The sequence below is a fragment of the Diceros bicornis genome, chromosome 23 (genome assembly GCF_020826845.1).
Source record: "Diceros bicornis minor isolate mBicDic1 chromosome 23, mDicBic1.mat.cur, whole genome shotgun sequence".
Lineage (NCBI taxonomy): Eukaryota > Metazoa > Chordata > Mammalia > Perissodactyla > Rhinocerotidae > Diceros > Diceros bicornis.
In genome coordinates this window covers 6,432,103-6,445,342 of record NC_080762.1, presented here as the reverse complement: position 1 = coordinate 6,445,342, position 13,240 = coordinate 6,432,103, and the positions used below count along the sequence as shown (strand labels likewise).

The following is a 13,240-nucleotide window of genomic DNA, read 5'->3' as shown; positions in this document are numbered from 1 at the left end:
CTACAAAAAAACTGATCTCAAAGTTAATCTCTGCTCCTCCCTCTCAGAAGCCAAACATAATGCAGCTTTAATCTTAAATTAGACTATTTTAAAATCTAAAACAAGAAAAAGAATTGAGTTTAAACACTAAAAATGAAAATGCAATTTCCCTTTCTAGAGGCAAAAAGATTTATGCTTTGAAAAGTGATTTAAAAAAGTATAGTTTTACCAAAAGAAATATGTTAAGCCATATTTTAAGCCACTTTCATATTTCCTTTATAAAACACGTTATATCATGTAATAGCCAGGCAGTTGGAAGCCTTTCTAGTGAATACAATTACTAATATAGATGCTTTCTCTCTAAACTTTAGATGTGATTATTAGTCTTTTGCCATGAAAAAGGGATATGATTTCTTTAAATTTAGGGGAAAAATGCAAAATGGGGACGAATTTGGAAAAAAACAAAACATAATGAATAGCATCCCCTCTTTTGCATGCTCTCTGCCAGCTCCAAGCTTGTAAAGCTCCAATATAGCTGCACTTTCTTAAAGCATGCAAATAAAACAAACATCTATCCAAAACAGTAAGCATCAATGGTTGTTTCATATTTTTTCCAAAAACACAATGCCATGATCACAGTTCAACCACATTACAGGTTTACGAATAGCAATATTAACACCACCGGTTGAGACCACAGTATTTTTCCTCCAGATGTAATTGTCATTATGAAGCAGAGCAAAGTGCAACAGACACCACTACAAACTATTTCTTAAATCAGCATGCAAAACTATTGTGTACAGGGCTTGAAATTCACTAGTTCTGCCAACCACCAACAACCTAAGAAATGTGTCAGACAACACAAATGTAGAGTGAGATCATTCAAAGTATACAAGAGGCAGAAAAATTTGTGAGAAGAAGTAAAGCCAGGATTTCCAGTAGGAATTTTTCATTAGTGATGGGAATTTGCTTATAGTTTGGAAACTAACCAATCTGTCATCTATTCCTCCATCCATGATAGTCTTCCATCAATCTGCTTCAGGAAAAAACATCAAACTAAATAAGATTGGTTTTTAGCACCTGAGTCATTTTGGAGTGATACTCCCTTTTTAGTATCAGCTATTTGCTTTAAGAAACTGGATTTTTACCTACATATTTTTAGGGCTGTAGTGGTGGTCAGAGAGTTAATGATTTAAGGAGGAAAACCAAAAATATTAAAATTTTGACAAAGTAAGAACAACTAGGAAATCTACAGTTAAAGCTGATGATCTATCAATACATACCACAACTCAAGACTGCCCCCAAATTTTCTGTTAAGAATTACACCAATCAGGAATCTACGGTGCCAAATGCCCTGGTGTCTGAGGGCAGCAGAGCATCTATCAGGATTAACTCTCTATTTCCCTGGTGTCTTTTGTTAAAGCCAAGGATATTTCATAATCCAAGTTCAGGGGTAGCTTAAACATGTTCCTTTATTTGCCAGTTTTAATAATACCAAAAAGAAAGAAAAGTAAAAATATAAAATGACCTGTCTAATCATAGTGGGGCTGCTAACTACTTTGGAATAAGTTCTGCTTTAGTTTTCAACCACTAAAAGGTAAGTACAAAGTGGAACAAACGAAAATTTATAGAGCAGTTTAATGATCTGTGAATAAAGGTTAATTATCAGTCACAGTTCCAATAATTCCGGAAGCCAGTGGATGCTACGCCTGTGGCTATTCACAACTTGCTTTCTGAAGGCTTTTGTAAATTTAAGTCTTCAAGACATAGGCATATAAGTTAGTTTGCAGCAGATCTATATGCATATTTAGTTAAAACCTGTTTTAGCAATAAGAATCTAAATTCAATATTTTACCAATTCAGTTTCTGTGTAATAGCTCAAAGTGTATTGGAAACAAACAGCTTTGGTAAAAGCTGAAAATCAGGCACAAAGCCTCAAAAGAAATATTAACATTAACCTCCGCCCTTGCCCAATTCTTTCCCACCACTGTTTCAAATGGCAAATGAGAATGCTTTTCAGTCTTAGTAACCGTATCCTATATTAAGTGGTCCCCGACACTTTTCATATAACATTCTGGTACTGCTTTTATCGTGAAATTTTAATACATTGTACTTAAGTGGGCTTAATTTTAAATCGTTATATCAGTGCTAGAAATCAATTTTAAAGCAATACCTATTCAGGACCACTTGGGAAGAAAAATCCCTTTGTATGTCATTTATCATATTCTCTGCCAATCAGAACTGGAGCCCTAGGCCAGTTAATACCGCTTTCAGTGGTGCCTTTCAAAGACAAACTGAGGGATTACCCTGGTACGTCACTGTCTCAGGGTAACCAGAGTTCACATGCCACCACATAAGAGCTCGAGGAGTGTATCTATTTTGTAATGCTCTTAATCAGTAGAAAGAACACTAACCCTTGTGTAAACACACAAAACAGGACTCTTCCACTGTAAACACTCCACCTCGCTGGTCACAGAACTGGGCTCTTTATGACTTTCTGACGCAACCGATTTTAGGATAAAATATAGCCCAATTCCTACTGGAAAATGCAATGTGGACAGCTTTTAAAAGGTTTCAAGCTTTAAGTAAATTATTGCATTGCTAGAGAAAGGACAAGAAAAGTATAGTGCAGGATATAGTTCTGTAACGATAAAAGATGTGATAAGGTAACTTGTCTATTTTTAACCATATGGTTCTTACAGTGTTCTCATTTTCTACTCTACTTTCCAGGTGGTAAAAATATCAACTCAATTAAGCATATATCTTCCCTCTACAAGTCCACTCTTTACAGAGTTTTCTACCAAAAAAATTACTGAGGAATTGTGAATTTTTGACAATGTTTACACTACAGTGGGACCAATACTAATAATGTTCTGTCAGCATTTCCATTATAAACTTTATTTTTTACGGATTTATGTCTTAGTCATAAACTTTTTTTAGGTTGAAACTTGTTATTAAAATGATCAGATCAGAAATACTCTTCTCTGAGTTTCATCAACTTTTAGTTTGAGAAGAGCTGCCCCCCAAAAGAGAAAAGCTAAGGATGGCTCAGGGTATCTGGGGGAAGGTACTTGCAGCTCAGATGACCATGGGTACATTTATCCATCAAACTGTAAAAAAATGGAGTCAAGTATGACTTAAAGTTCATTGCAAAAATTAGTTTTAAGACATAGCATGAAGCATTCTTTCCAAGTGAGCTGAATACTTACCTCTAACTCAAGTGAAGTTGATCAGAATTAATGATGTGGTATTTAAGATGTTAAATTGACAGATTATAGGAGGTAACTATCAATACTGTAGTGTGAGCAGTTTCAGTTTCACGTGTACAAAGGCTTGTCCAAACAAGGAAACTTGGTAAATTTTTCAGAAGAAAAAACTTAAAATAATAAAAGAGATACTGCTACTAGGGTGAGGTTTGGCATGCAAAGTTTCAACACTGAGCAAGTTTTATGGCCAAGCTATATGTCCTTAAAAATAGGGCTTTATAAATGGAAGCACTGGCACAACCTTCACTATAGTATTGCAAACAGTAACGCTATTTTATATAACCTAGACAAGAATGTCTTTTTAAAATCAAAAAGCTGGTCTATTTTAATATGTTGGGCTCAAAAATTTTTAACAAAAATAATTGGAACCACTATTTTGCTTAAAATCTCAAAGGTGAAAAGTCCTGGAACAGACTTGGGACTGCATAAGAGTTTGGTTTATAAAGTTTGGCCAGTGTTTTTCTCCCTCCGCAGGTGAGCTTCAACTGAGAGATGCTCGCTCTAGGAGGAAGACACTTCTGGCAAAGACTGACAAAGAAGGGTGTTTGTCAAGCAGGTGTGGGGTCACCTAAGAGTGTGACATTTCTTAGTCAATCCCCATGTTTCCAAAAAAATCTTCCCTGTATAAAGTTTACCACTCCAACTTTTAAAAGTAACATGTCTCTATTAAAGTGCTTGTTTTTTTTTGTTTTGTTTTGTTTTTAATTTGTTTTTGTTCTAAGGCAAAGCAACATAAGTACTTTTATTGATGTTGTTATTTATTTATGTTTTAATAGTCTGGAAAGATGAAGGCCACCACAAATCTTTCCATCTCTGAAAATTCCACCAGGCTAGCTTTAGCCTAAAGTATGAAAAACAGTAAAATGGAGTGGGAAGGAAAAACAACCCATCAAAAAGTGACAGGCTTTCTTGCGTGCCAGGTGTTGTCTTTAAAAAAAAAAAAAAAAAAAAAGAGACTATAAAAAAAAACAAACACCAAAAACCAAAACCAAAAAGAATCCACCAAAAACAACTCTCACATCCCAAGAAGAAATGCATTTTAGTGGCCTTGGTCTCAGCATGGTCCTGCCAATTTCAAGCCCCGACCATACATGTATTGTCTAAATGGAATCAGTGGCTACAAAGCGGCCAGCGTATCGTTAGTCACAATACAACAGTAAGGTTGTGAACATACCTGAGCAATGTTCAAGGTCTAGAGCATTGGAGGATGGGCAGGACAAGACAGGACAGAACAAAAATAAAGGAAGAAAAAAAGAAAAGACAAAACAGTGACTATGAGGCCAGCTTCAAGGAACCCAGAGTCAGTACAAACCCTCCCACATGTTCAACCACCAAAAACAAACACACGCCAAAAAGAAAAAAAAGAAAAATCAGCAATGAGGCCGCGGTGAAGATACCATGGGTTAAAAAAATAGACACCCAAACAACAAAAAAAGTCAAAAATTATGGTTCAGTCATGTGTAGGTTTCTCTGGCAAAAGGTATACTTGAAACTGGCCTTATAGAAAAAAAAGCAATGCAAAATAAACCAACTTTTAAAATATCTCCTTTTTAATTTAAACATTCTTAAAGCAATATATAAATGATAGGAACAATACATTGTTTAATTAAACCATACATTAAAAAAAAATCACCAAATAGTTCTTAACTGTTTTGCTCTGTTAGCTATAGCAAAGAAAAGAGAAAAGAATAGTGCAGATTCTATGCAGAATTTACGAGGTTTCCGGCATAGTACAGTACCTGCTTATTTAAACCTAGCATATTGCAGACCATATCCCTGGAATAAGGCTGCTCCAATACATATCTCAACAAAGCAGTCTGTGGTTCAAACAGATCCTTTAAAGAAAATAAAGAAAATCATTGCTTCAAGATCAAAGTAAATGTTAACTCAAATAATTTGAAATTGGGATCAAAAAATCCTCTAAAGGCACTTGTTACCTTCACACAGTAGGCAGTATCTAGTGGGAAAAAATCATAGGATTTTAGTGCTTACAGTTCATCTGCTCCCACCCCTCGTTTGGTAAAAAGTGATGTACTGAGGTGAAGGGACTTGCCCAAAGCCATACAGAGGATACACTCAGAAATGACTCCAGTTACCGTCACACGCAGGTTGTAAACATCACTTAAAGAAAGGGTTTTCTGCTCAGAAACCTAATCTGAGGAAAGGAGGCGGTTTCCAGTCACTCTCATACAAGTGTAAACATAAACACTATTTTCAAATGTGGAGAGGACAAAGGACCTGAGAGCACAGGGGTTAACAGTGCCGATTCTGCAACCAGATTGTCTGAGTTCAACTCCTGACTCTACTACTGCCTAAAGCTGGGGCCTTAGTCAAGTTACTATCCCACTCTGGGTCTCAGTTTCACCATCCGTATAATGGAGATAGTAAGACGAGAGTTAAGAATAAGGGTTATTGCAGAGTCAAGTTCTTAGAACTGTGCCTGGCCCCCAGTGAGTGCACAGTAAGTTCACCTGTTTTCATCATTACAGCTATCACGACGATGGCAAATTCCATTCAGTTTACACTTTTTCACATTCCAAAGTTTTGCTGACTAATATGCCAAGAGCCTAGAATTGTCACCTCAGTTTCACTATTTTACCCTCCTCACTTTTGGACAAGTTTCCTAATCATTCGTATGGGAAGGGCTAGATATTTTTCATGTAAATATTCGTGTCAAAAATGATGTACAGAATGATTAAGAATATTTACATGAAAAATATCTAGCCCTTCCCATACTCTGCTCTGTCACCACTTCAACTCCTAAGATAATATAATGAATCTATCAAATTTCATTATAGCTTTGTGTCCATACCTAATCTTTCATTTTATTGATATTTGTGCATTTTTTTCCTCTGAGAATTTTCTCCTCCATTTTTGTCCTCCTTTCAATTTTTAAAAAATCTAACAAATGCAAGGCTCACTCTTTAAATTTCAAGGACACTGCAAATTCATTTTTGGTCCTTGCTTTGTACAAGGACTCAATTTAAAAATTTAGTTTTCCAACTCCAAGCGCTTTGCCAGAGGTGGACCAGTGGAGCATAAACACCTGCAGTATCACAAACTACAAGTATACTTGATACTGGAATCACATGATAAACCGTAAACTATCTCTCGTTAAAGATTTACTTCTTCAGGGGCCGGCCCCGTAGCTTAGCTGTTAAGTGTGCGTGCTCCGCTGCTGGCGGCCCGGGTTCGGATCCCGGGTGCACACCGATGCACCGCTTCTCCGGCCATGCTGAGGCCGCATCCCACATACAGCAATTAGAGGGATGTGCAACTATGACATACAACTATCTACTGGGGCTTTGAGGGGGGCGGAGATTTACTTCTTCAGTCTATGAAGAGACAATTTAGCGTCACACATCATACAATCCAGGATGAAGACTGCTAGATGGACCAAAAGTTCCATTATGTTTAGCAACATACCTTATCATATGGCAAAAGCCCTTTCAAAGGAAAACGAAGAGTTGCAGGATCCAATTTCCATGAATTACAAATGGCACCCGAGTTATTTACAACCGGCAGAAGGCTACAGCGGCCTGTATGTATTACAAAAAATGTTTTTAAGTAAATGTGAACACAGCAGTGCCTGGTCCTTCATTCACTCACAAATATTTAACAAATATCTATGCTGAACCAGGTACTGGTTTAAAAGATGTTTTAATTAGATATTTTGGAATGTTCTTTATTTTTCGTACAGATGGTTGGAGACCAATTTGTACAGGCCTTCCAAACTCAAAAATGTTGCATTTGTCCAAGTATCCAGGACAGAGGTCAGCAAACTATACGCCATGGGCAAAATCCAGCTTGTTGCCTGTTTTTGTAAAGTTCTATTGGAACACTGCTGCTTTTGCACTACAATGGCAGAGTTGAGTAGTTGCAACAGACTGTATAGCCCACAAAGCCTAAAATATTTACTATACCACCAGTATTGGAAAAAGTTTGCAGACCTCTAGTCTAGGGTCAACATGACTAACTTCAAGCATGACGTACCTAGAAGACTTAGACGTAGCAGAGGATCATCAGCTGATATATCTAACTGCCTGATGAATATCGCCACTTGGATGGCCCACAGGCACCTCCAGCTCAACATATCTTAAAGTGAAATCATCATCACCCTTCTCAAACCTGCACCACTTCCATAATTCATTAAAAGATATCAACATACACCCAGTTACAAAAGTTAGAAGCCTGAGAATTATCTTCTAGTGTCTATGTAGTTTTTCTGCTTCCAGTGTTTAGAACAGCACCAGGCTCAAAAGAAGTGCTCAAAATTTGGTCACTGACTACATGATGGTCTATATTCCCAGACAGTTTTGAGGCCACCATGATTCCTAGAAATAATTCAGAAGTACATATGGGCACTGCAAAAATTGCCAAATCACATGCTTATTTTTAAAAGAAAATTCTGAGAATCTAAAAAAACATGAAAAAATGGAAAACAAAACAAACGAAGTACAGAGCAAAGGTGTGAACTGGAACGGGCTGAAAGAGCCTGATAGTCCTGTGGCCACAGAGGGACAGGTCTGTTCAACTTCCCGCTGCTTAAAGGTTCCGTGGTGCTCTACTAGCTCTGTTAAAAGTTCCCTCTTATTACCAGGAAATATAGCTTCCAGAAAGGTTCTACCTGAAGCTTACACCCAGACCAGACAGTTGCTTTCCCCTCCCTACACTCACACAAAGTACCTGAAAACAAGGAAAAGGCTATTATGAAGCTCCTAGCGAGTTACAAGCCACCAAGACATGTATAAGACACATCGTCAAATTTGTTCAACAGTCAGATCACTAAAAATCAGGTACTATTCAGTATATTTTAAATTTTAATCCTACCACAAATGGAGTTTATCCTTGCTGTGGGCCTGAAGGTATCCACAAAGTCTGACACCAGGTTTCCAAGTAACTAAAAACAAAACAAAAAAGTATAAAAATAAAATCAAGATTGCTCTGAATACAAGGATCATTTACATAAGACGAGATAATATGTAAAGACTTAGTAGAATGCCTGGCACATAAAAAAAAATAAACGTTAGTTCTCTTTTGCTGCCTTCCAAACAATTACTTACCAATTCATCTGTCCCTGAATTCAGCCAAGTCCTACCACCGTGTCCTTGGTTATTTGATGAAGCTGTGTATATTTTGTTTTTTGTTTTTTTGTGAGGAAGATCAGCCCTGAGCTAACATCCATGCCAATCCTCCTCTTTTTGCTGAGGAAGACCGGCCCTGAGCTAACATCTATTGCTAATCCTCCTCCTTTTTTTCCCTTACTCTCCCCAGAGCTCCAGTAGATAGTTGTACGTCATAGCTGCACATCCTTCTAGTTGCTGTTATGTGGGATACCGTCCCCGCATGGCCAGACAAGCGGTGCATCGGTGAGCGCCCGGGATCCCAACCCAGGCCGCCAGTAGCGGAGCTCGTGCACTCAACCGCTAAGCCATGGGGCCAGCCCCCTGAAGCTGTGTATATTTTATCACTTGGTACATAAAGTGTCTCAATAGGACAGCAGAGAAATGAAAGAAATACATCATAATTATAAAAAAAAATATTATCTAACAATAAGTGACCATTTTCAAAAATAAACACACAAAAACAAGATGAATATTACTACTTTTGATAAAAATTTCTATTAAAAATTTTGGAAAATTTCAAATTTACCCAATGTGGAAGTTTTCCCTCAGGATATAGTTTCCGGATCTCTGTGACTGCAAAATAGGCTGGTAATAAACAGGCATTTCTTTCCAAGATATATGCTATAACCTAAGAAAAATAAAAGGACAATGTTATCATTCCTGACTAGTCCCACAAAAATACACCTTTTAAACGCAACAATGGCAACAACAACGATATTAAAAGTAGAGATATTATTTCATGGATTTATTGGGCTAAAACTGTAGCATAAAGGAATTCAGATAGATTCACATATATGAAGAATCTCTAAAAATGAAGATTAATAAACAATGAAATGGATCGCTGATGGTTAGTAAACAACATTGAAAACGCTTTAAATACTGGTTGACTCCAATAGGAGAGCAACAGACCAAAGTAATATTTTTGCAACAGTACTTACACAGCACAAAGATCTTTTAAGTGGTCCACAGGCTGATGTCTTGTAATGGTTGAAAATACTTTAATATCTATATTGTTGTTTTTATAATTAAAAAACATGAATTAAAATTTAAAATATCCTTTTGAAATAAAATCAAAGTGAAATAGAATCTTTAAAACTAAAAGCATGGGGCCGGCCCAGTGGCTTAGAGGTTAAGTGCTTGCACTTTGCTGCTGGTGGCCCGGGTTCGGATCCCGGGTGCTCACCGACGCATCGCTTCTCTGGCCGTGCTGAGGCCTCGTCCCACATACAGCACCTAGAAGGATGTGCAACTATGACATACAACTATCTACTGGGGCTTTGGGGAAGAAAAAAAGGGAGGAGGATTGGCAATAGATGTTAGCTCAGAGCTGGTCTTCCTCAGCAAAAAGAGAAGGATTAGCACGGATGTTAGCTCAGGGCTGATCTTCCTCACAAAAAAAAAAAAAAAAACAAAAAAAAACCTAAAAGCGATTTTTATAGAAGTAAACAAATGGAACATTCCACAAACTACTATGAGTTTTAAAAGCACAGAACTACATAAAACTAGACATTTTTGAGGTTATGATCAATGAATTACAGACATCTAAATTACCTCTCTTGCTGCTAGAAGCTGCTGTACAACAGCTGAGCTCACTGTATTGGGGATTGTCAAGATTTTCTCCAAAATCACTTTTAAGAGATCTCGAACACCCTGATATAAGGAAAAAGTCACAGCTTAAAACTCAGTCATGTCCCCTGTACTAGTTAAAACATCTAAAGGTTTCACGATCATACACTCAGAAAAAAATGTTACCTTCAAGGTCACAGCTTTCAAAACCTTTCTGAATCAGAGCTAACATTCAACTCCCTAATACCAAACCAAGAGAAGAGTCATGTTCCAAAAATAGAATTCTAAAGAATGCCTTGCAGGGGTCAGCCCCGTGGCTTAGCAGTTAAGTGCGCGCACTCTGCTACTGGTGGCCCAGGTTCGGATCTGGGCGTGCACCGACGCACTGTTTGTCGGGCCATGCTGAGGCAGCGTCCCACATACAGCAACTAGAAGGATGTGCAACTACGACATACAACTATCTACTGGGGCTTTGGGGAGAAAAAGGGTAAAAAAAAGGAGGAGGACTGGCCACAGATGTTAGCTCAGGGCCAGTCTTCCTCAGCAGAAAGAGGAAGATTGGCATGGATGTTAGCTCAGGGCTGATCTTCCTCACAAAAAAAAAAAAAAAAGAATGACTTGCAATATGAACAAAGAAGAGTGACTTATAAATAAAAATTAAACTTCACACGTTCTGCTAAGCTTTCTTGACCTTCATAATATTAGAAGAGTTTCTATGGTTACAAGGTTCAAAAAAGCTTAATTTGTGCTTACAGACAGAAATATATTTGAACAGAACTTGAAAACACTCTGAAAACATGGGCAATAATAAACCTCCTGGCAGCTGACCCTTTCTGCTCACTCCCTTTGGCATTCTAACTTTACCTCCTTCTCATCCATCACACACCTTAATCCCTCAAAATTATTCAACAAGGCTATTCTGTTAATTGGTCATCTCATTTCTATTACCTGTTGTATTATATACAGAGAAGAAATTTCACTCAACATGCATTTATTGAGTATAAACTATGTGATCAATCTTGTAAAAAAGATAGACAAAACATACACATGACAGAAGTTAGAAACAATTATAAAGCACCGTACAAACAAGGAAGAAGGTAAAAATTGCATATTAATCTGCTAAGGAAATTGAAGTATCAGTAAAGAGAAAATAATCAGAAGAAACTTCTTAGAATCTATTTTGTATTAAAGCATGATTCAAATCAATATTTATCAGTTACGTCATTTTAGATTAGAGGAAATACAGATGTAAAGCACAGGGTCAGGTTTTGGCAATTCCCTCAGAAAGGACACTAATAAAAGTGGCTTGAACGAAGCAGAATGGCTTCTGCAGCTATGGAGACCTGGAGTTGTGTTATGAGACACAATCAGAGAGTGTATGCTATTGTTCTTGGTCAAGAACAGAGTACTGAAGATACTAGCTAAGGAAGAACATGCGTCCAAGGGAGGTCAAGGCAGGGGTGAGACAGGACTTGTTCCCGTCATCAGCTGATGCCTACATCCATTCTCATTCCACACACCTCTGCTCTGTGTTCTTTCATTTGGAAGGGGTCCCAACATGAGCTGATGCCTACATCCCTTCTCATTCCACACACCCCTGCTCTGTGCTCTTTCATTTGAAAGGGGCCCCAACATCACAAGATCTGTGGCATGAAGGACCCAGGGTCTGCTTGGTGACTTCCCTACTCATCGTGAAAATATATCAGTCACTTGCATTTTTAGGAATGTTGGGAGAGGGGCAGAGAAGCAGTGGGAAATACTGAGCAATTTTAAATCCCTTTAGGAAATATAACAAAAAATAGAGAGCTTCTACTTCATTTCTTCCATATGAAGATATACACACTGAAAAATTAATCATGTCTGAAGGCAATTACTTTTTATAATTAGGAAAAAATACCTTGTAATCCACTCCCCCAATTATTTTCCGAACCAGTTTAAATGTTAAGGCCCAAAGCTGTGTTCTTTCCCATTCAAGAGTGTCAGAGTTTATCAGGGATTCACAAACCATCCTAGAAAAAAGGAATACCCATTCCAGTTACAAGACAGAACTTTACAATTTCTCTAATAGCCGAGGTCTGTGTACTCTGGACATTGTATTTGTCATAGTAAGTATTTTTCATAAAGGTACGTTATTACTCAAACATACTTTAAAAAAATTACACATAGTATTTTACATTTTTTACTTGTATGAAAGATTAAACACAAAGTAGAACTAATTAATATTATATTTTTACTTGAAAGAAATCTACCAAAAGCTATTGGTTGAATGTTTACCATCCATCAGTTTGTGGCAGATTGTATTTTTCCAAGATAGCTAAAACCAGATTTTTGATCCCACATGCTCTTCTGAAATGTGATACTGATACTCCTCCCATGAAGAGGCGGCAGGAGGGTCTACATTCTGTCCCCTTAAATCTGGGCAGGTGCAAGACTATGGCAAAAGGGACACTGTATGACTTGCATGTGTAGGCTCCAGCTCAGGTCCCAGAGGACAGCCAGGCATCAACCACCGCACATATGAATGAAGAAGCCTTTGTCATGACTCTAGCCCTGGGCACCATCTGACTGCAATCATGAGACTCTGAGAAAAAACTGCCTGCTGAGCCCAGTCAACCACCACAGCCACGAGTGTTAATAATAAAATGATTATTATCCTTTTAAGCCACAGAGTGTTGAAGTAATTCATGTGCAGCAAAAGATAACTGAACGAGCTCATCAAAGTGAGTGTTCTTAGCCTCAGCAAAGCCTGCCTGGTTTTGAGCCTTTAAGTATTCAATTCTAAGAATATTGCATCGTAGAAACCTAAAACCTGAGGTGTTATGAAGAACTATGTTGAGCCTACCTTCCTTTTTCATTCCCTCATCCTTCTACTACAACAACCTCAACCAATTTCCAAACATTAATAAAAAAGAAAATTCTTTGGATTGCTCACATCCGCCATTACACATACCTGGGTGGAAGGAGACCAGTCTCAACTGCCATTGCTAAGCAGTCATAAAGAAAAGAAATTCTTTTAGGACTATGCTGGCCATGAATGAATTTAACAATCCACTGGATGCACTGTTCATGAGATTCCTAGAAAATTAGAAAATGATTATATTGTAGTTCTACAGTTATACTTTATAACTAACAAATAGCTAATACCACACCTGGGAGCATATCAAGACTATAAATAGAGATACTCCACTATAAACATTTGTGGATGAAAACAATAAAAAAAAATTCAGTTTTAGTATTTCAGTTATACTAAGCTTAAAAATCTTACAATTATATTGATTAAACACCCATCATTTTTATTACATGGAA

At 37.5% G+C, this 13,240-nt stretch overlaps 1 protein-coding gene across 3 annotated transcripts in view; it reads right to left on the bottom strand.

Annotated features, from left to right (window-relative positions):
* MED23 (mediator complex subunit 23) overlaps positions 1–13,240 on the bottom strand; it is a 47,771-nt gene that overhangs the window by 31,569 nt on the left and 2,962 nt on the right. Inside the window, exons 4-11 of one of the 3 annotated variants that reach the window (XM_058566262.1) lie at positions 12,885–13,009; positions 11,832–11,943; positions 9,920–10,018; positions 8,895–8,996; positions 8,073–8,142; positions 6,669–6,781; positions 4,982–5,077; positions 4,417–4,434 (exon numbers count right to left, since the gene is read on the bottom strand). In XM_058566262.1, the coding sequence (XP_058422245.1) occupies positions 4,417–4,434; positions 4,982–5,077; positions 6,669–6,781; positions 8,073–8,142; positions 8,895–8,996; positions 9,920–10,018; positions 11,832–11,943; positions 12,885–13,009 (735 nt within the window). The remainder of the gene's footprint in view (positions 1–4,416; positions 4,435–4,981; positions 5,078–6,668; positions 6,782–8,072; positions 8,143–8,894; positions 8,997–9,919; positions 10,019–11,831; positions 11,944–12,884; positions 13,010–13,240) is intronic. The other 2 variants (XM_058566263.1, XM_058566264.1) reach the window with 2 other exon arrangements.